This window comes from Oncorhynchus masou, chromosome 3 (assembly GCF_036934945.1).
Source record: "Oncorhynchus masou masou isolate Uvic2021 chromosome 3, UVic_Omas_1.1, whole genome shotgun sequence".
Taxonomy (NCBI): Eukaryota; Metazoa; Chordata; class Actinopteri; order Salmoniformes; family Salmonidae; genus Oncorhynchus; species Oncorhynchus masou.
The window spans coordinates 41,651,969-41,675,639 of NC_088214.1; the positions used below are offsets into that span (position 1 = coordinate 41,651,969).

Below are 23,671 nucleotides of genomic sequence, written 5' to 3' on the forward strand. Positions count from 1 at the left end.
TGTACTGTGTATAAAATGTGTATGCACTGTGTTCATGTAGATCAGAAAAAAAATGTGTGTGAGTGCATGCACAGCGTGTGTGTATGTGTTATTATAGACTAAGCCCTCGACGATCCCTATTGATCCAAGAGTCCCAAGTAAAATATAATGCATCATGGCACATTCCCTATACCCAGCCCCCTTCCCTCCCTATTCTCTGCCCCTTTCCTAAGCAGCTGCTGCCACGATCTGATACCCTGTAGAAATAAGCGGATTATATATCACTGATCTGGAACCTGTGGATATCTTTAATCTCATACTCAGCCCACTCCCATAGAGCTACACCCTTCTTACACATATAATCATCACATAGAACATTCAGTTGAAGTAAGAAGTTTACATACACTTAGGTTGGAGTCGTTAAAACCACTTCAACCACTCCACAATTGTTAATAAACTATAGTTTTGGCAATTCGGTTAGGACATCTACTTTGTGCATGACACAAGTCATTTTTCCAACAATTATTTAAACACAGATAATTTCCCTTATAATTCACTGTATCACAATTCCAGTGGTTCATAAGTTTACATACACTAAATTGACTGTGCCTTTAAACAGCTTGGAAAATTCCAGAAAATGAAGTCATAGCTTTAGAAGCTTCTGATAGGCTAATTGACATCATTTGAGTCAATTGGAGGTGTTCCTGCGGATGTATTTGAAACGATTGTCGTCTTCCTCTTCTGAGGAGGAGTAGGAAATATCGGACCAATATGCAGCGTGGTAAGTGTTCGTCATATTTATTCCACTGAACACAGAAAACAAAAGAAACAAGCGAATAAAGAAAACCCGAAACAGTCCCGTATGGTGAAAAACACTGAGACAGAAAATAACCACTCACAAGAGTGGGAAACAGGCTACCTAAGTATGGTTCTCAATCAGAGACAACGATTGCCAGCTGCCTCTGATTGGGAATCATACCAGGCCAAACACATAGAGATAGAAAACATAGAACACAAAACATAGAATGCCCACCCCAACTCACGCCCTGACCAAACTAAAATAGAGACATAAAAAAGGAACTAAGGTCAGGACGTGACAGTATTTCAAGGCCTACCTTCAAACTCAGTGCCTCTTTGCTTGACATCATGGGAAAATCAAAAGAAATAAGCCAAGACCTCAGAAAAAAATTCTGGTTCATCCTTGGGAGCAATTTCCAAACGCCTGAAGTTACCACGTTCATCTGTACAAACAATAGTCCGCAAGTATAAACACCATGGGACCACACAGCCGTCATAACGCTCAGGAAGGAGATGCGTTCTGTCTCCTAGAGATGAACGTACTTTGGTGCAAAAAGTGCAAATCAATCCCAGAACAACAGCAAAGGACCTTGTGAAGATGCTGGAGGAAACAGGTACAAAAGTATCTATATCCACAGTAAAAACGAGTTCTATATCGACATAACCTGAAAGGCCGCTCAGCAAGGAAGAAGTCACTGCTCCAGAACCGCCATAAAAAAGCCAGACTACGGTTTGCAACTGCACATGGGGACAAAGATCGTACTTTTGCAGAAATGTCCTCTGGTCTGATGAAACAAAAATAGAACTGTTTGGCCACAATGACCATCGTTATGTTTGGATGAAAAAGAGGCAGCCTTGCAAGCCGAAGAACACCATCCCAACCATGAAGCATGGAGGTGGCAGCATCATGTTGTGGGGGTGCTTTGCTGCAGGAGGGACTGGTGCAATTCACAAAATAGATGGCATCACGTGGGAAGAAAATTAGGTGGATATATTGAAGCAACATCTCAAGACATGAGTCAGGAAGTTAAAGCTTGGTCGCAAATGGGTCTTCCAAATGGACAATGACCCCAAGCATACTTCCAAAGTTGTGGCAAAATGGCTCAATTGAACCTCTTTGGGCTAGGGGGCAGTATTTTCACGTCCAGATGAAAAGCGTGCCCAAAATAAACTGCCTGTTTCTCAGGCCCAGAAGCTCTGATATGCATATAATTGGAATATGTAGATGGAAAACACTCTAACGTTTCTAAAACTGTTAAAATCATGTCTGTGAGTATAACAGAACCTATTTGGCAGGCAAAACCCCGATGACAAACCATCCAGGAAAAAAATTGAGATCACTGTGTTTTCAATTAGTTTCCTATGGGGAACTAGATTTATGAGGCACCTGGTTGCAGCTCCTATGGCTTCCACTAGCTGTCAACAGTCTTTAGAAATTGGTTGATGTTTTTCCTTTCCTTTCTGAGTGTCAAACCAAGTGTACATTTTTGTTTGGTGCGCACGACCTGGAACTCGCTCCACTTTCATTTTATCCGCTATTGAACATATTCCGTCTTAAATTTGATAGATTATTTACGTTTTAAAATACCTAACGTTAGATTAGGAAAGTTGTTTGAAATGTTTGGACCAAATTTACAGGTAACATATTAGATACTTTGTAGTCATGTTGGGCGAGTTGGAACCAGTGTTTTTCTGAATCAAACGCGCCAAATAAATTGACATTTTGGGGATATAAAAAGGAGTTTATTGAACAAAAGGACCATTTGTGATGTTTCTGGGACATATTGGAGTGCCAACAGAAGATGATCTTCAAATGTAAGGGATGAATTATATCGTTACTTCTGACTTTCGTGTCGCACCTGCTTGGTTGAAATATGATTTTCATGTGTTTCTATCGTGGGGTGCTGTCAAATCAAATCAAATTTTATTTCCTCAGATAATCACATAGTTTCCTTTCAACGTAAAGTCTTTGACATGGTGGCTGGATTAACAAGAAGTTAAGCTTTATTTTGGTGTATTGCACTTGTTATTTCATAATAATTCAATTTGAATTTTGAGCTCTGCAATTTCACAGGATGTTCCGCTAGCGGAACGTCTAGCCGTAACAGGTTTTAAGGACAACAAAGTCAAGGTATTCGAGTGGCCATCACAAAGCCCTGACCTCAATCCTATGGAAAATGTGTGGGCAGAACTGAAAAAGCGTGTGCGGGCAAGGAGGCCTACAAACCTGACTCAGTTATACCAGCTCTGTCAGGAGGAATGGACCAGAATTCACCCAACTTATTGTGGGAAGCTTGTGGAAGGCTACCTGAAACATTTGACCCAAGTTAAATAATTTAAAGGCAATGCTACCAAATACTAATTGAGTGTATGTAAACTTCTGACCCACTGGGAAAGTGATGAAAGAAATAAAAGCTGAAATAAATCTTTCTCTCTACTATTTTGACATTTCACATTCTTAAAATAAAGTGGTGATCCTAACTGACCTAAGACAGGGAATTTTTACTCTGATAAAATGTCAGGAATTGTGAAAAACTGAGAACTGACTTTAAATGTATTTGGCTAAGGTGTATGTAAACTTCTGACTTCTACTGTATACTGTAGAATTATAGGATCTCTAAGGTCTTACCTTCCTCTTGGATTTGAAGACATTACAACGGAACATGTTGCTCTTTCCATCTCTTGCAATGTAACTGAAGATCTTCAAGTCCTGGGCGTCATGTGACACATAGAAAATCCTAAATGGGACGGGGAAGTATCTTGATCATGAGAATTTGATTGATTTCAATCTGAACTACTCAATCAAAAATCATCAATGGGTTTGTATGGACATAGCAAAGAATAGTCTTAAAAAGGGTTATGTTTGAGGGCAATTGGTGCCTGTCTTTACCTGTAGATGGGGTCTTGTGTTATCATGACTGTATTGTCATCCCAAGACCACTCTTTCCTCTGGAACACAACCACAGAGTGACAACACTTACGCAACGCTGTAATTCACTCCTATGACTTATGACTTAGGGTCAGTGTTTCAACTATAAGAAACACGTATATATGGAGGTTCTTAAACTTTTTCCATCTGCAGAGTCACAAGATGAGGGACCTTGCAGCTTCCATGAAGGACAGAGAGCTATGGCATTCGATCATTCCTCAAATCACCACATTTCACAACCATAAGCCATTCCGCCTCCATACGCAAAGGAAGCCTGTTTACGTCTGACCATAGAACCGTCTTTTCATTACTGATGATTATTTTTCCTTTTGATTTACTGCATCTGGAAAATAACAGTTGTACACTTCACACTGGTGGAAACATTTAGTAACTTTAGCCCTTCAATTTGATGGGCTAAGAAATAACAGTTTCAGCTACTTGTATCATTGACCTTGGTGCAAAATAATAGTTGATGTACAAAAGTACAAATGAAATGTATCCACTCACTACTGTGAGTGTAGAGAGTGGCACAGTGGTCTAAGGCACTGCATCTTAGAACAAAAGGTGTTACTGCAGTCCCTGGTTTGAATCCAGGCTGCATCACATCTGGCCGTGATTGGGAGTCCCATAGGGCGGCGCACAATTGGCCCAGTGTCGTCCGGGGTAGGCCGTCATTGTAAATAAGAGTTTGTTCTTAACTGACTTGCATAGTTAAATAAAGGATAAATAAAAGGAACTTACTCTGGATAAGGGCATCTGCTAAGTGGCTAAAATGTTGACGTGAGTTTTCACTGTGAGCACAAGACAGTTAAGCTCATTCAAATGTAGGAAAAGGCACACATTCTCCAATAGAACAATTCATAATCAAGACCAACATTTTGGTAGCTACTCTGACTTCATCAGGTATTTCATATTTTGAAGGGGACTTACCTTTTTCTTTTTTCGCAAAACCACCCTTACACCATCCGCAGACACGATGATGTTGACTTTCTTCTTCTTGATGTTCTTCAATTTGAATTCATACTGTGGGGGGAAATGTAAATTCCATAGATTTGTACATGAAACTGGAATATAAAATGATCCACACAAGCTTTCGGTGTATAGCCTAGGGGTGACATCATGGTCTTTGTGTGTGTATCATGTCATTATAGTTTGTACATAACCACAGAGCAGGGTTGGAGTAAATTCCATTTCAATTCATTCATATTCAGGAAGTAAACTTAGACTCCAATTCCAATTTTCCTCAACCTTGTCAGAGATACAGTTCCTGTAGAGATGTAAAGGGATGGAAACATATGCATTAAGGCAGGCAGTGAGTACTTAAGTATTTACCATCGTTGTCCCTACAAGACACCATCTGCTGCTGAGAGTAAATCAACGTTTGGGTCAACACAAAGTTGCCTAAGGCTGAAGAAGACGGGAAAAGTCAGATGGTAGAGCTGGCAAAGTCTCCAGCATCTAGGTTCCCCCTCCCCTCAGAGTGCATTAGACATGAAGGAAGACTCGGCAGTGCACCGCTTTTATTCTTGCCTTTGAGTAGTTAGAACCGTTCTCGCTGCCTCACTGCAGTCAAAGGGACCAGACATCTAAACGACAAATACTAATCTAAAATAAACATGTTTTCCCCAAATGAGAAACACAACATCAGAAGTCGAATTGATCAAATGAGTACTTTCATCAAAAGCATTTCTCCCCCTCCGATCCTCAACCAAAAGGCTCATCGGGATTCTCTCATGTCAAAGGTTTGAAGATTCTCCATGCTGCTCTTCTTTTCCTATAAAAATGCATGATATTCTGCCTGTTCTATTGGCTGACTTTTTACTTTTTACTTCATTTTTAGTATTGGCCTATAGACTATATTATGAAAGGGTGGCTACTTTGAAGAATCTCAAATATAAAATATATTTTGATTTGTTTAACACTTTTTTGGTTACTACATGACTCCATATGTGTTATTTAATCGTTTTGATGTATTCACTATTATTCTACAATATAGTAAAAATAAAGAAACCCTTAAATGACTAGGTGTGTCCAAACTTTTTACTGTTACTGTATATATTAAGCATAACAGATGGCACAATTTTCTTGTTTTTTTTATTTATTTACGGATACCCAGGGGCACATTCCAACACTCAGACATAATTAATAAACAAAGCATGTGTGTTTTGTGAGTCCGCCAAATCAGAGGCAACAGGGATGACCAGGGATGTCCTCTTGTCCTGCTAAGCATTCAAAATGTAATGAGTACTTTTGGGTGTCAGGGAAAACGTATGGAGTAAAAAATACATTATCTTCTTTAGGAATGTAGTGGTGTAAAAGTAGTACAAAAAATACAGTAAATAGTAAAGTACAGATACCCAAAAAACGACTTAAGTAGTATTTCAAAGTATTTTTTTACTTAAGTACTTTACACCACTGCCTGGCAATGTGGTGCCAGGACAACAACCTCTCCTTCAATGTCAGCAAGACCAAGGAGATGATTGTGGACTTCAGGAAACATGGGCAGGTGCACAGCCCCATTCACTTCGATGGGGCTGCAGTGGAGAGGGTCAATACCTTCAAGTTCCTCGGTGTCCACATCACTGAGGATAATGGTTCTCTCCCACCGGCACAGTTGTGAGGAAGGCACGGCAGGTTGGGGCAGATGGCCCAGCGCATCACTGGGGGTGAGCTCACAGCCTTCCAGGAAGTACATGCCAGGCAGTGTCTGAGAATGGCCCTAAAAATGGCCAAAGACTGGCCACCCGAGACATGGACTGTTCTCCATGCTCCCGTCAGATGGTGGAGACGGTACCGGTGCATCAAGGCTCAGACCAACAGACGGTACCAGTGCATCAAGGCTCAGACCAACAGATGGTACCCGTGCATCAAGGCTCAGACCAACAGACTCCTAAACAGCTTCTATCCCCTGGCCATAAGATTGTTAAATACAACCACTACACTGCTGTTCATTGATTATTGATTTCCATTACCATTAGTATCTATCTATTTATCCTGCTACTGGTCACTATTACTCCTGTTTACATGCATGTATTACCACTAGTATATTATCTTAAGTATTCATATATTCTTGCTACCAGTTACTTTCCAGCCCTGTTCACATGTATATCCACCTATCACGTCTACACTGTCACTCTAACAAACACTTACACACACACAATCGCCACCAGACACACACACCCACCCACCACTTATGCTGCTGCCATACTGTTTACTACATACTGTACTGTTTAAACATACTGTTTCTTATTTCTTATTGTTTGTGTTTTCTTTCTTAGATAGATAGATAGATAGATAGATAGATAGATAGTTCAATAAAAAAAATCTATCTATCTATTTTGATATTGATTACTGCACTGTTGTGTAGAGCAGGCAACTTAAGTATTTCACTGTACTTGTGCATGTGAAAATAAAACGTATAGAAATTGTCCCTCTCTGGGTGTCATTGAGGGACTGGGCGACCTCTGTGTGACACAGACGCATCACTAGATTAAATGTAACATTTGGCTCTCCCAGCTGACTCTGCAGCAGTTAAATCCGCTCTGTAACACTGTAATACTCTGGCCCACTGCAGTATCCGTTAATGCCAGACACCATTGCCATCTCCGTCTCATCTTTCCAGAGGAGTGGATGTCTCTTAAAGAGATGGTTAGGGTTATTGGTTTTAAGATTTAGAAAGAGGACTCTTCAAACAGAGATGGTTAGAAATATTGGTTATATAAGATTGGAAGAGATGGCTGGTTTAAGACCTTCCCACACTGTACATCGGATTCAATATTTTACTATTATTCTGTCACACTGTGCGATGTTGTCCAATTAATATCTTGATATCAACCTGGCTAGATTGTATGATTTGCTTAAATTCTATCGCCACATTCTGCGATTGGCTTGCGAGGCTATGTCAGCCGACATCAACTGCAGCGGTCGATTTAATCTGCGCAAGTGCCAGCACCCGTAGCACAAGCTTCCCAAGTGAGTTCGGAAAAACTGAAAATATGCATCTTAGAAATAGTTTTCACATACGAACTCCGAATCAAACAGGCTTCCCAAAAGTAACATGGTTTCTATGGTAGAATGTTCATTTTGATTGCCATTTTTTTTACATTTATTTGCCATGTCAACAAGATTATTAGGGAAATCATTATTCTTGAAATGCATGCAAATGTTTTTATCGAACTATTTAATTAATATGACAACTCCCAATAATCATAATATTGTGTGCCTACTCAGTGCCGACCGTGTTCCCATTGGTCAGTCACCGGCATCGGCTTGTAACACCCGGAACACTACACTATAAATGCTAAAAAGTTCTGACTGCCATAACTTTGTCCGAGCCTACACATAGTGTTACTTAATCGGCAGACCTAGACTTTAGCTGTGTTCGAATAGTCATACTAACCTCACTAACAGTATTATTTGTGATGTAAATTGAGTATGTATTAGGCTTATTGGTCATAGTATGGATATAGTTAGTATGCCAAAAGTTCCCGGATGTCGTATTAAATTCGCCAAAATACGAAGTATACAAACAGTGGACACCATTTCCGTGCTTTTAGGGCCCATAATGCTATTCTTCGGAAAATGGGCGTGGTTTCACGTTTTCAGATTTGAAGAAAATGGCAGAAAATATGCAGCCTAATTTCGAGGAGAGAGGATACAAATTCATTGCTTTAACTAATTATGACAAATGCTAAGATGTTGAGCAATGTAATAAAGTAATGATTTTTTTCAAATAAGTTACTTTGGCTGACAATTTGTTACCTACGCTATCCTTACGAACCGCATAGCATTACAGCTGTATGTACCAGTATGTTAGATACTTACTTAACGTTAGTTGACTACTAAATACATCGAACTTGCAAGGCAGTATATTAACTATATGCTATCTAACTAACTTCCAAATGTTTATTGACTTGGTTATTCACGTCATTCTTAGCTAAGTGGTATAGGTGTGCGTTCTCAATGTGCATGGTTAATTCTGGCTATCTACTCCGATTTCAGAGCACACTTGTCTGAGTGTGCAATAGCGCAGAATAACTGATGAATTTACAAACGCTCAACACCCGTTAAATATGGCCGGTGTCAGTAAACGTCGGCAAAAAAAAAGCGTAATTAAATTGTCGCCAGCAGCATAGTTACTGTCACCAATGCTCTGGATAACATAAAAACAGCCTAACCAGCTCTGCTAGGGTGATTAAAATGGTCAGAGTGAGGTGTTCTCTCATTTGTGTCTGGTAGTAGCTAGCAAGTTAGCCAACGTTATTTGGGGTGCTTGACTGCCATTGTAAGGTCAGAAAACTCGGATCAACCCTACTCTTTGGCCAGAGCGTCCACTGTGCTCTCTGAACGTTTGGAGAGCAAAACACTGAATTTACAAACGGACAATCCAACAAAGCTCTGAATTTACGAATGCCCAGAGCGCACTCTGAGTACTCCCTGGTACTCCAGATTGAATTTACGAACACACCCGAAAATGTAAAATGTCTAGCTAGTAATTTATGCTAACAAGCTAACAAGAGGTTGCATAGCAAAAGCGAAGCACTAGTATGCTCAACTGAAACGATAGTTCATTTACAGTATACTAAAATGAACTAATGGTATTTAGTATGTAGTATATACTCATTAAGGGTGCGCTCGTAAATTCCCTCTGGCTATCTACTCCGATTTCAGAGCACTTGTCTGAGTGTGCAAGAGCGCAGAATAACTGATGCATTTACAAACGCTCAACACCAGTTGAATATGGTCGGTGTCAGTAAATGTCGGCAAAAAAAGCGTAATTAAATTGTTGCCATCAGCACAGTTACTGTCGCCAATGCTCTGGATAACATAAAAACAGCCTAACCAACTGCTTAGGGTGATTAAAATGGTCAGAGTGAGTTCTTCTCTCATTTGTGTCTTGAATTAGCTAGCAAGCTAGCCACTGTTAGCCAATTAGCTTGGGTGCTTGACTGCCGTTGTGAGGTCAGAACGCTCTGATCAACCCTATTCCTCAGCCCGAGCACCTAGTGTGCGCTCTGAACGCTCAGAGAGCGAAAAACTCTGAATCTGACAACGCTCTGAATTTATGAATGCACCCTAAGTATGTAGTATACAGTATGTTAGTATGGGTATTCGAGCACAGCTGCTGTCACACTAAACGAGCCAAGATGTCCGACAATAATTTATGAACCATAAGAATTTGCCCACGACGTGGACTTTTTGTCTGTGTCCGCAAAAACACGGCATAAGACTGCTAAAATCGTAGTCTGTGGGGGCCTTTAGACTGTTATTTTAGTCTTATAGCCTTAGAATATTATGATTGACTTGCAATATTTGATAAGAAGCAATGTCATTCTGTTTTATATGCAGATACCATACCAATGTGAGAGAGTAGAATATTAGTATCTTATTAAACATATATTTGCGTGCATGCACACACACACATACAGTCCAAGTTTTGAAGGGCATTGCAATATTCCTAATATATAGCGAAAGTATTTTTTTCTGGAAGGGAGAGAAATGCATTTAATATTATGGCTCACAGATTGTATTGTTGAAAGTGTCTTACCCTTATCCTTCTCATTGCAGCCACTATCTCCATTCGGCTATTTGGACGACCGACTTCCAGACTGCCAATGTACTATAATATTTACAAAGTTATGAGACGTCATTAGTAATTCAAGTAGCCTATCGATATCTTCAACTCTTACTCTGATCTCAACTGCTTCTCGTCAAAAGGAGTTCACTATACATTCTGAATAAATTGTTAAGGTACTGTAAATGGATTTGAATAGCAAACAAGTTGGTATATAGCTTAATAAAATGAATTAATATATGTCAAAAGCGCACCTATAATCTAATACAGTACATTTAGAATTCAATTAACAAGCACAGCGTAATATTCGTGTACGATTAAAATAAAACATGTACATATATCCTCATTACATTGTACGGTCATAACATTATGGAAAAATGTCATTTTAGATATCAATTCATGATTTACTAAGCGCGACGCCGGGTCACTCCTGTTATCCTTAACTACATTGTTGCCCCACATTGATAAGCGGTTACTGTAGTTTATATCCTACTAGGTAACCTTACCTTTGCCTCAAAGCAGACTCCATGCTGAAATGCCGCCTCGTTGTGCATGGGGATCCTCAAATCCTGTGCATCATCCACTAAATTATACTTGGTTATCCCTGGCATCGCCCTTCCGATACACGACCAGTCCGACACTAGTTTTATGCCAACGCTATTAGAATACTGTAAATACGCGCATCTCGCTCAACACTCACGAAGGTCTTTGATTGGTTAGTCGCCTATGGAATGGAACCACAATGTTAACACAATATGCGTCTGGCGGTCCAATTTTATACAGTCCGAGATAGAATATCTGCCGCGCTAGTGCTGTTTTGGATGACGCACAATTCTCAAGGGCCGGATTCGATTATGCTGAGGTGCAGGGCACCGGTCTATGGCCCATGAAGGAAACGGGCAAAAGCGGTGAGGGAGGAGTGTACATCTCAAATTGAACCGTAATCTGCGCCAGTGTAACGCAGCATGGTGCATCGTCCAGAAACATACATCTATTTTCCATTAAATGTATGTTTGAATTGTCAAACTAGTTGTCATTGGGAAGGCAGATAACATGATTTTATCAAAAGCAAACCACACTGACGTGAAAACTCAGAATCGTACTTATTACCACGTCACTTTTGTTTTGAGCCGACTTTGCGGTGTGCTTTGAACTGGGCACCTGGCTCACGCCTTGGAGGCAACCCGGTTCTAAAACGAACGCAATCCAATTTCACCCGGTGCAAAACACGCCTACCCGGGGTCCCGATACAGATTAATCGAATCCCCTCAAGGCAAGGTTGTCCGTTTTTCCTGTTTTGGCCATAAATAAAAACAACAGGTGATGTGCAGTTTACGCTCGTGCCAAATCAAATCCATTTTTATTTGCCACATGCGAAGAATACAACTGGTGTATACTTTACCTTGAAACGCTTGCTTACGAGCCTTTCCCAAGAATGAGGAGTTTAAAAATAACAATGAAAATAAAAAAGATTAACAAGAGGGAAAAAAAGATAAGAATGGAGCTACAGTGAGGACTGCACCAGCACCAGATCATTGTGCTGTGGTATTTGAGGTAGATAAATGACCAGTCAGAAGATTGGACACACCTACTCATCCTTGGGGTTTTCTTTATTTTGACTATTTTCTACATTGTAGAATAATAGTGAAGACATCAAAAATAGGAAATAACACAAATGGAAAAATGTAGGAACCAAAAAAATCTAAATTTTATATTTGAGTTTCTTCAAAGTAGCCACCCTTTGACTTGATGACAATTTGACACACTCTTGGTGTTCTCTCAACCAGCTTCATGAGGAATGCTTTTCCAACAGTCTTGAAGGAGTTCCCACATATGCTGAGCACTTGTTGGCTGCTTTTCCTTCACTCTGCGGTCCAACTCTTTCCTAACCATCTCAGTTGGGTTGAGGTCAGGTGATTGTGGAGGCCAGGTCATCTAATGCAGCACTCCATCACTCTCCTTCTTGGTCAAATTGCCCTTACACAGCCTGGAGGTGTGGTGGGTCATTGTCCTGTTGAAAAACAACTGATAGTCCCACTAAGCGCAAACCAGATGGGATGGCGTATCACTGCAGAATGGTGTGGTAGCCATTCTGGTTAAGTGTGCCTTGAATTCTAAATATTTCACAGACAGTGTCACAAGCAAAGCACCCCCACACCATCACACCTCGTTCTCCATGCTTCAAGGTGGGAACCACACAATGCGAGGTCATCCGTTCACCTACTCTGCGTCTCACAAAGACACGACGGGTTGGAACAAAAAATCACAAATGTGGAATCATCAGACCAAAGGACATATTTCCACCAGTCTAATGTCCATTGCTCGAGTTTCTTGGCCCAAGCAAGTCTCTTCTTATTGGTGTAATTTTGTAGTGGTTTCTTCCTTTGCAGTAATTCGATCATGAAGCCCTGATTCACCCAGTCTCCTCTGAACATTTGATGTTGAGATGTGTCTGTTACTTGAACTCTGAAGCATTTATTTGGGCTGCATTCTGAGGTGCAGTTAACTCAAATGAATGTATCCTCTGTAACTCTGTGTCGGTCCTCATGTGAGCCAGTTTCATGATAGTGCTTGATGGTATTTGCGACTGCACTTGAAGAAACTTTCAAAGTTTTTGATTGACCTTCATGTCTTAAAGTAATGATGGACTTTCTTTTTGCTTTGCTTATTTGAGCTGTTCTTGCCATAATATGGACTTGGTCTTTTACCGAATAGGGTTATCTTCTGTATACCACCCCTATCTTGTCACAACACAAATGATTAGTTCAAACGCATTAAGAAGGAAAGAAATTCCACAAATTAACTTTTAACAAGGCATATCTGTTAATTGAAACAAATTCCAGGTGACTACCTCATGAAGCTGATTTAGAGAATGCCAGATGGTACAAAGCTGTCATCAAGGCAAAGGGTGGCTACTTTGAAGAATCTCAAGTATAAAATATATTTTGATTTGTTTAACACTTTTTTGGTTACTACATGATTCCATATATGTTAATTCATAGTTTTTAAGTCTTCACTATAATTCTACAATGTAGAAATCGTTAAAGAATTTAAAAAACTCTTGAATGAGTATGTGAGTCCAAACTTTTGAATGGACTGTGTGTACGTGAAGGCAGGGTAAAGAGACTAGGCATCAGGATAGGAAATAATAACGGTGCTTTGAGAGACTAGTCACCTCCACCTTACCTGTCACCCTAGATCCACTTCAATTTGCTTACCGCCCCAATAGGTCCACAGACGATGCAATCACCATCACACTGCACGCTGCCCTATCCCATCTGGACAAGAGGAATACTTATGCAAGAATGCTGTTCATTGACTAGCTGTTCAGAGTATCATCAGCAAATGAGTGTCAGCAGCAATTTTGTTCTGAAATTCTACACATTTTGCCATGGGGCAAAGAGAAAAACTGTGCTGTTTTACTGCTTATTTCCTGCAATTCTACCCATTTTGCCATTGGGTGGAGCGACATTTTTGCCATTATAAAGCAAATTCTGTGCAATTCTATACGTTTTGTGATGACTTATACCATGTTAATATGATATCTGAGTCAGAATGACCAACAACATGCCCGTCGGTATTCGTCCATGATTACAAGTTTAGATATAGTGCGTTCGGAAAATATTCCGACCCCTTTCATTTTTTCCACATTGTTACCTTACAGCCTTATTTTAAAATGGACTACATTACTTTTTTTCCTCATCAATCTACACACAATACCCCACAATAACAAAGCAAGAACATTGTTTTTTTTTGTTGCATATGTATTAAATAAACAGAAATACCTTATTTACAAGTATTCAGAATCTTTGCTATGAGACACAAAATTGAGCTCAGGTGCATCCTGCTTCCATTGATCATCCTTGAGATGTTTCTACAACTTGATTGGAGTCCACCTATGGTAAATTCAATTGATTTGACATGATTTGGAAAGGTACACACCTGCCTATATAAGGTCCACAGTTGACAGTGCATGTCAAATCAAATCAAATCAAATTTTATTTGTCACATACACATGGTTAGCAGATGTTAATGCGAGTGTAGCGAAATGCTTGTGCTTCTAGTTCCGACAATGCAGTAATAACCAACAAGTAATCTAACTAACAATTCCTAAACTACTGTCTTATACACAGTGTAAGGGGATAAAGAATATGTACATAAGGATATATGAATGAGTGATGGTACAGAGCAGCATAGGCAAGATACAGTAGATGGTATCGAGTACAGTATATACATATGAGATGAGTATGTAAACAAAGTGGCATAGTTAAAGTGGCTAGTGATACATGTATTACATAAGGATGCAGTCGATGATATAGAGTACAGTATATACGTATGCATATGAGATGAATAATGTAGGGTAAGTAACATTATATAAGGTAGCATTGTTTAAAGTGGCTAGTGATATATTTACATCATTTCCCATCAATTCCCATTATTAAAGTGGCTGGAGTTGAGTCAGTGTCAGTGTGTTGGCAGCAGCCACTCAATGTTAGTGGTGGCTGTTTAACAGTCTGATGGCCTTGAGATAGAAGCTGTTTTTCAGTCTCTCGGTCCCAGCTTTGATGCACCTGTACTGACCTCGCCTTCTGGATGATAGCGGGGTGAACAGGCAGTGGCTCGGGTGGTTGATGTCCTTGATGATCTTTATGGCCTTCCTGTAACATCGGGTGGTGTAGGTGGAGATAGTTTGGTAGTTTGCCCCCCGTGATGCGTTGTGCAGACCTCACTACCCTCTGGAGAGCCTTACGGTTGAGGGCGGAGCAGTTGCCGTACCAGGCGGTGATACAGCCCGCCAGGATGCTCTCGATTGTGCATCTGTAGAAGTTTGTGAGTGCTTTTGGTGACAAGCCGAATTTCTTCAGCCTCCTGAGGTTGAAGAGGCGCTGCTGCGCCTTCTTCACGATGCTGTCTGTGTGAGTGGACCAATTCAGTTTGTCTGTGATGTGTATGCCGAGGAACTTAAAACTTGCTACTCTCTCCACTACTGTTCCATCGATGTGGATAGGGGGTGTTCCCTCTGCTGTTTCCTGAAGTCCACAATCATTTCCTTAGTTTTGTTGACGTTGAGTGTGAGGTTATTTTCCTGACACCACACTCCGAGGGCCCTCACCTCCTCCCTGTAGGCCCCTCTTGTCGTTGTTGGTAATCAAGCCTACCACTGTTGTGTCGTCCGCAAACTTGATGATTGAGTTGGAGGCGTGCGTGGCCACGCAGTCGTGGGTGAACAGGGAGTACAGGAGAGGGCTCAGAACGCACCATTGTGGGGCCCAGTGTTGAGGATCAGCGGGGAGGAGATGTTGTTACCTACCCTCACCACCTGGGGGCGGCCCGTCAGGAAGTCCAGTACCCAGTTGCACAGGGCGGGGTCGAGACCCAGGGTCTCGAGCTTGATGACGAGCTTGGAGGGTACTATGGTGTTGAATGCCGAGCTGTAGTCGATGAACAGCATTCTCACATAGGTATTCCTCTTGTCCAGATGGGTTAGGGCAGTGTGCAGTGTGGTTGAGATTGCATCGTCTGTGGACCTATTTGAGCGGTAAGCAAATTGGAGTGGGTCTAGGGTGTCAGGTAGGGTGGAGGTGATATGGTCCTTGACTAGTCTCTCAAAGCACTTCATGATGACGGAAGTGAGTGCTACGGGGCGGTAGTCGTTTAGCTCAGTTACCTTAGCTTTCTTGGGAACAGGAACGATGGTGGCCCTCTTGAAGCATGTGGGAACAGCAGACTGGTATAGGGATTGATTGAATATGTCCGTAAAAACACCAGCCAGCTGGTCTGCGTATGCTCTGAGGGCGCGGCTGGGGATGCCGTCTGGGCCTGCAGCCTTGCGAGGGTTAACACGTTTAAATGTTTTACTCACCTCGGCTGCAGTGAAGGAGAGACCGCATTTTTCCGTTGCAGGCAGTGTCAGCGGCACTGTATTGTCCTCAAAGCGGGCAAAAAAGTTATTTAGTCTGCCTGGGAGCAAGACATCCTGGTCCGTGACTGGGCTGGATTTCTTCCTGTAGTCCGTGATTGACTGTAGACCCTGCCACATGCCTCTTGTGTCTGAGCCGTTGAATTGGGATTCTACTTTGTCTCTGTACTGACGCTTAGCTTGTTTGATAGCCTTACGGAGGGAATAGCTGCATTGTTTGTATTCAGTCATGTTACCAGACACCTTGCCCTGATTGAAAGCAGTGGTTCGCGCTTTCAGTTTCACGCGAATGCTGCCATCAATCCAAGGTTTCTGGTTAGGGAATGTTTTAATCGTTGCTATGGGAACGACATCTTCAACGCACGTTCTAATGAACTCGCACACCGAATCAGCGTATTCGTCAATGTTGTTATTTGACGCAATACGAAACATGTCCCAGTCCACGTGATGGAAGCAGTCTTGGAGTGTGGAGTCAGCTTGGTCGGACCAGCGTTGGACAGACCTCAGCGTGGGAGCTTCTTTTTTTAGCTTTTGTCTGTAGGCAGGTATCAGCAAAATGGAGTCGTGGTCAGCTTTTCCGAAAGGGGGGCGGGGCAGGGCCTTATATGCGTCGCGGAAGTTAGAGTAACAGTGATCCAAGGTTTTTCCGCCCCTGGTTGCGCAATCGATATGCTGATAAAATTTAGGGAGTCTTGTTTTCAGATTAGCCTTGTTAAAATCCCCAACAACGATGAATGCAGGCTCCGGATAAATGGTTTCCAGTTTTCAAAGAGTTAAATAAAGTTCATTCAGAGCCATCGATGTGTCTGCTTGGGGGGGGATATATACGGCTGTGATTATAATCGAAGAGAATTCTCTTGGTAGATAATGCGGTCTACATTTGATTGTGAGGAATTCTAAATCAGGTGAACAGAAGGATTTGAGTTCCTGTATGTTTCTTTCATCGCACCATGCCTCGTTAGCCATAAGGCATACACCCCCACCTCTCTTCTTATCAGAAAGGTGCTTGTTTCTGTCGGCGCGATGCGTGGAGAAACCCATTGGCTGCACCGCTTCGGATAGCGTCTCTCCAGTGAAGCACAGAACGTTACAGTCTCTGATGTCCCTCTGGAATGCTACCCTTGCTCGGATTTCATCAACCTTGTTGTCAAGAGACTGGACATTGGCAAGAAGAATGCTAGGAAGTGGGGCACGATGTGCCCGTCTCCGTAGTCTGACCAGAAGACCGCCACGTTTCCCTCTTTTTCGGAGTCGTTTTTTTGGGTCGCTGCATGCGATCCATTCCATTGTCCTGTTCGTAAGGCAGAACACAGGATCCGCGTCGCAAAAAACATATTCTTGGTCGTACTGATGGTGAGTTGACGCTGATCTTATATACAGTAGTTCTTCTCGGCTGTATGTAATGAAACCTAAGATGACCTGGGGTAGTAATGTAAGAAATAACACGTAAAAAAACAAAAAACTGCATAGTTTCCTAGGAACACGAAGCGAGGCGGCCATCTCTGTCGGCGCCGTAAGTACATGTCAGAGCAAAATCCCAGCCATGAGGTAAAAGGAAGTGTCTGTAGAGCTCCGAGACAGGATTGTGTCGAGGCACAGATCTGGGGAAGGGTACCAAAATATTTCTGCAGCATCAAAGGTCCCCAAGATCACAGTGGCCCCCATCATTCTTAAATGGAAGAAGTTTCAAACCACCAAGACTCTTCCTAGAGCTGGCCGTCCAGTCAAACTGAGCAATCGGGGGGAAGGGCCTTGGTAAGGGAGTTGACCAAGAACCCAATGGTCACTCTGACAGAGCTCCAGAGTTCCTCTTTGGAGATGGGAGAACCTCCTTGAACAGGCCTAAGCAATTCCAGACCATGGGGGCCTGATTGGTGTCACACTTTTCCCCCATCCCTAGCAAACACACCTGATTTAAACTAATTGCATTTTTAACTGAAGATCATGATTAGTTGATTATTGGAGTCAGGTGTGTTAGCTGGGGCTGGGGCAAAAGTGTGACACCAATCAGTTCGCCGAGAACTGGAGTTGTCCAGGCCTGTTCTAGGAGGACAACCATCTCTGCAGCACTCCCCCAATCAGGTCTTTAAACCTGTTTTGCTTTGTCATTATGAGGTATTATGTGTAGATTGATAAGGGGAAAAAAGTTTATTCAATTTTATAATAAGGTTGTAATGTTACAAGATGTGGAAAAAGTCAAGGGGTTTGAATACTTTCCGAATGTACTGTAGCTGGCTAGACTAACGACCAATCAAAAGTTGTTAGCTGACATGGCTAATTGAGTGACTGTCAGTGACTGACAAAACAAGCAAAAAACTGCTGATGAACAACCAAATTTCAAAGTTGAACCTGGTGTATTCTACTTTCTTACTCTTAACGGTAAGTTGCAACCACGACTGTTGCTTATGCCTGGAACCGGCCCTGTGTATATATACACTGAGTATACCAAACATTAGGAACAACTTCCTAATATTGAGCCCCCCCCCTATGATTTGCCCTCAGAACAGCCTCAATTCGTTGGGGCATGGACTCCACAAGTTGTCAAAAGCGATGATGCTGGCGCATGTTGACTCCAATGCTTCCCACAGTTGTGTCAATTTGGCGGGACGTCCTTTGAGTGGTGGACCATTCTTGATACGCACGGGACATTTTTGAGCGTGAAAAACCCAGCTGCGTTGCAGTTTTTGACACTAACCGGTGTGCCTGGCACCTACTACCCTACACCATTCAAAGGCACTAAAATATTTTGTCTTTCCCATTCACCCTTTGAATGGCACACATACACAATCAATTGTTTCAAGGCTTAAAACTCCGTCTTTAACTTGTCTCCTCCCCTACATCTACACTGATTGAAATCAGCAACCTTTCAGTTACTGGCCCAATGCTCTTAACCGGTAGGCTACCTGCCTCTCACCGTCTAATGCTGCATTCAGAACAACTAGGAACTTGGGGAAAGAATGAGCTCCGAACGATCATCAAACTCGGGAAATCCAAGTCAGAAACTAGGGCATCTTTCTAGAGCACTGACATTTCAACCTGAAGATCACTGACGTCATGCTTTGACCTTGTTTTTTCCCAGAGTTACCAGTTGTCTTGAAGCCCCGTCCTCTTGAAGACCAGCTGTGTTTTGTCTTGTTTTTTTAAATCGGGGGATTCGGCTGTTTTCATTGGAACAGAGCACAGCAGCCACTGGTGTACCGGACACCCCCGCACCCCCCCGTTTGAGAACTGAACTACTGGTGGTTGTTGTTACTGCATATCCTTCGATATCCTGCAGTAATTGGCTGTTGAGACTGTTCTGTTTAAAAAATATGTATTAATTGGAATTCACTACAAAGCTGTATTCTATTTCACATTTATTGAACACTGGCAATGAAACATTCAATCTCAATGCAGTGTTCTGTTCCCAAAACTAGAATCTGTTATGAACAGAGTATAGAATTTACCCTTTGCTAAAGTTGAAAACAATGGTGTTGTTTAGGAGTGCAAGGGCAGATTGAGTTATTGCACAAGAGCACTTAACAGGGTCGTCACTAGTTACTACAAACACAAAGTCATAAAGATAAACCCTGCCTATTTTCCCAATTTATTTTCTTAAAATGTGATTTTAAACGTAATCTTATTCTTAACCATACTGCTGACCTTATGCCTAACCCTAACCTTAAATGAAGACCAAAAAGCATTTTTGTTTTCATGAATGTTTACTATAGCCAATTTTGACTTTGTGGCTGTGGTACGTGGAAACACTTCACAGAGAAGGAGTACCCGAACGGAAATATGCAAATACATGCTAAAACGCGACAATAGGATCTCGCTAGCTTGTGCTTGGTTCTGCCCATTTATTCTTCCCACTATGCTTAATTCGCTCTCATTTGAAAAATAAATGCCAATGAGATCTCTTGGCTTAGTTACCTGCATCTTTGGTATAACTCTATCTCCAATTCAAAATAAAACCACACAATATGTAATAATTGATACAGGTATGACATCTAGTGGTATCATCTGGAAACACCGCAGCTGCTGTTTTCAAACGGGCCTACTGTATTCACTATTGGTCTCCAGATTGACAAAGTAGTCCTACGCAGATGGTACTGTTTTGGCAACAACTGATCACCGAATCCATTTGATATGCTTGGGCACAAGGACCAAGCCATGGGCCCCAGAATGGATTTGTTACACAATGCCAACAGGGCAAAGACCATGTGTAATGAACCTGGAGGACAGATGTGGTTAAATAGGACCTGTAAAAAAAATACCCTGCACCTTTAAGGGTTTTGATTGACCATGTAAACAGGATAATTAGGGAAATCGTTCCTCTTGCAAAAGCATGTATACATTTTAATCAAACTATTTCATTAATTAAGAGTATTCTTAGAATCGGTCCATGTAAACATACACAATTAAAAGTACCTACTAGCCAGAATGCATTTATTTGTAACTTTCATTTTTGCCTCATGGCTAAATGTGTTTGTGTACCTGGATTTGCACTGTGGAAGTCACTTTTGAAGTGTTTTACGGTCTTAGCTTTGGGATTTCTTCTATTATTTAGTCTGCTTGGTATATTCAACTGGTCTGGATATCTCAGTAACCACATGAAGAAATGTCCATCACAAGAGGCAACTTGGGAGAAAACTCATATTACAAATAATTTGTAATTATTAAAACAATTATTGTCTTATGAAAATGACAATCCTCTATATTTTAGTCGAATGTATTGAGTGGTTGTCACAAACCTTATTTTCACAGTAATGGATGTCGATTAAGGCAGCCCCCCGCACCTCTCTGATTCAGAGGGGTTGGGTTAAATGCGGAAGACGCATTTCAATTGAACGCATTCAGTTGTACAACTGAGGTATCCCCCTTTCCCTTAAGTAGTTTTGACTGCTCTCTCATTTCTTGTCATGACAACATTCTCTGTGTCCAGAGGATGGCACTAGATCTCTGGATTACAAAGAAAGACCCAGACGTGATCTGCACAACGAAGCCTCTCTACCAGACAGATTCAATGCATTTTATGCACACTTTGACAATAATAACATTGTGCTGGGTGCGAGGGCCGCCACCAACTCAGATTGGGTGATCTAGCTGTCTGAAGCCGACGTGAGTAAAGTCTAATCAGGTCAACACCTGCAAGGCCACGGGGCCGATGGTATTCCAGGGCGCATTCTCAGAGCATGTACAGAACAGCTGGCAGGCATATTCAAGGTAATGTTCAACCTCTCCTTGTCCCAGTCTGTAATCCCTACATTTTATTAAGATGACTACCATCATTCCTGTTCCCAAGAACTCTAAGGCTTTTCATGCCACAATGACTATCGTCCCTTAGCACTCACTTCCGTAATTAGGAAGTGCTTTGAGAGTCTGGTTATGGCACACTTCAACTCCATCATCCCAGACACCTTAGACTCACTACAATTTGTATACCGCCCCAACATTTCAATAGATGACGCAAATCTCAATTGCACTCCACGCTGCCCTCACCCACCCCTTTTTTTCCACATTTTGTTACGTTACAGCCTTATTCTAAAATGTGCAAAATATTTTTTTTACCTCATCAATCTACATGCAATTTCCGATAATGATAAAGCGAAAACAGGTTTTTAGAATTGTTTGCAAATGTATTAAAAAAATTAAGAAAAAATATAATATTTAGTATTAAGTATTCAGACACTTTGCTATGAGACTCTAAATTGAGCTCAGGCGCATCCTGTTTCTATTTAACATCTTTGAGATGTTTCTACAACTTGATTGGAGTTCACCTGTGGTAAATTCAATTGATTGAACATGATTTGGAAAGGCACACACCTATCTATATAAGGTCCCACAGTTGACAGTGCATGTCAGAGCAAAAACCAAGCCATGAGGTCGAAGGAATTGTATGTAACGCTCAGAGACAGGATTGTGTCGATGCACAGATCTGGGGAAGGGTACCCAGAAATGGTTGCAGCATTGAAGTTCCCCAAGAACACAGTGGCCTCTATCATTCTTAAATGGAAGACGTTTGGAATCACCCAGACTCTTCCGGGTTCTTGGTCACCTCCCTGACCAAGGGAGAAAGGCCTTGGTCAGGGAGGTGACCAAGAACCCGATGGTCACTGACAGAGCTCTAGAGTTCCTCTGTGGAGATGGGAGAAACTTCCAGGACAACCATCTCTGCAGAACTCCACCAATCAGGCCTTTATGGTAGAGTGGCCAGACAGAAGCCACTCCACAGTAAAAGGCACGTGACAGCCGGCTTGGAGTTTACCAAAAAGCACCTGATTCTCAGACCATGAGAAACAAGGTTCTCTGGTCTGATGAAACCAAGATTGAACCCTTTGGCCTGAATGCCATGCGTTACATCTGGTGGGAACCTGGCACCATCCCTACAGTTTAGCATGGTGGTGGGGGTGTTTTTCAGCGACAGGGACTAGTCAGGGCCGAGGGAAAGATGAACAGAACAAAGTACAGAGAGATCCTTGATGAAAACCTGCTCAGGACCTCGACACACTGTCAAGGTAACGCAGGAGTGGCTTCGGGACGAGTCTCTGAATGTCCTTGAGTGGCCCAGCCAGCTGCGCAGCAACACTCCCCATCCAACCTGGCATAACTTGAGAGGATCTGTAGAGAAGAATGGGAAAAACTCCCCTAATACAGGCGTGCCAAGCTTGTAGCGCCATACCCAAGAAGACTCAAGGCTGTAATTACTGCCAAAGGTGCTTCAACAAAGTACTGGGTAAAGACTCTGAAAGTTATGGAAATGTGATATTTCAGTTTTTTATTTTTCATACATTTTTGTTTTGTGATTATTGTGTGTAGATGATGAGAACGTTTTTTTTTAAAATATTTAATCCATTTTAGAATAAGGCTGTAAGGTAACAAAATATGGAACAACTCCATCGGTCTAAATAGTTTTACCCCTGAACAACTGCCTTGTTCAGGGGTAAAACAACATATTTTTTACATTGTCAGCTCTGGGATTTGATCCTGCAAACTTTCAGTTACTGGCCCAACACTCCTACAAGCCAGGCTACCCTTCCTGATTGTGGACTACCGGAAACGACAGCGCCTCTTCCCCTCAGGAGGTTGAAAAGGTTTGGCAAGGGCCTGCAAATCCTCAGAAAGTTCTACAGCTGCACCATTGAGAGCATCTTGACTGGCTGCATCACTGCTTGGTACGGCAATAGCACCGCTCTTGATCGCATGGTGCTACAGAGGGTGGTGCCGACAGCCCAGTACATTACTGGAACCGAGCTCTCTTCCATCCATGTCCTCTATATCATGCTTTGTGAAAGGAAGGCCAGGAAAATTGTTAGACTCCAACTACCCAAACCATAGACTGTTCTCTCTGCTTCCGCGAGGCAAGCGGTACCGGTGCATCAAGTCTGACACCAACAGGCTCCTGAACATCTTCTATCCCTGAACAGCTTTTATATAAGACTGCTAAATAGCTTACAAAATAGCTAAACAGTTACACTTACGCACACAGAAA

The 23,671-nt window shown here is 41.9% G+C and overlaps 1 protein-coding gene across 1 annotated transcript in view; it reads right to left on the reverse strand.

Moving 5' to 3' along the window:
* The window catches only part of LOC135517017 (carboxyl-terminal PDZ ligand of neuronal nitric oxide synthase protein-like), a 33,812-nt gene extending 22,786 nt beyond the window's left edge, over positions 1-11,026 (reverse strand). The window contains exons 1-5 of the mRNA XM_064941055.1: positions 10,787-11,026; positions 10,254-10,325; positions 4,637-4,729; positions 3,668-3,726; positions 3,407-3,515 (exon numbers count right to left, since the gene is read on the reverse strand). Of these exons, the coding sequence (XP_064797127.1) occupies positions 3,407-3,515; positions 3,668-3,726; positions 4,637-4,729; positions 10,254-10,325; positions 10,787-10,891 (438 nt within the window). The 5' untranslated portion in view covers positions 10,892-11,026. The remainder of the gene's footprint in view (positions 1-3,406; positions 3,516-3,667; positions 3,727-4,636; positions 4,730-10,253; positions 10,326-10,786) is intronic.
* Between the last annotated feature and the right edge of the window lie 12,645 nt (positions 11,027-23,671).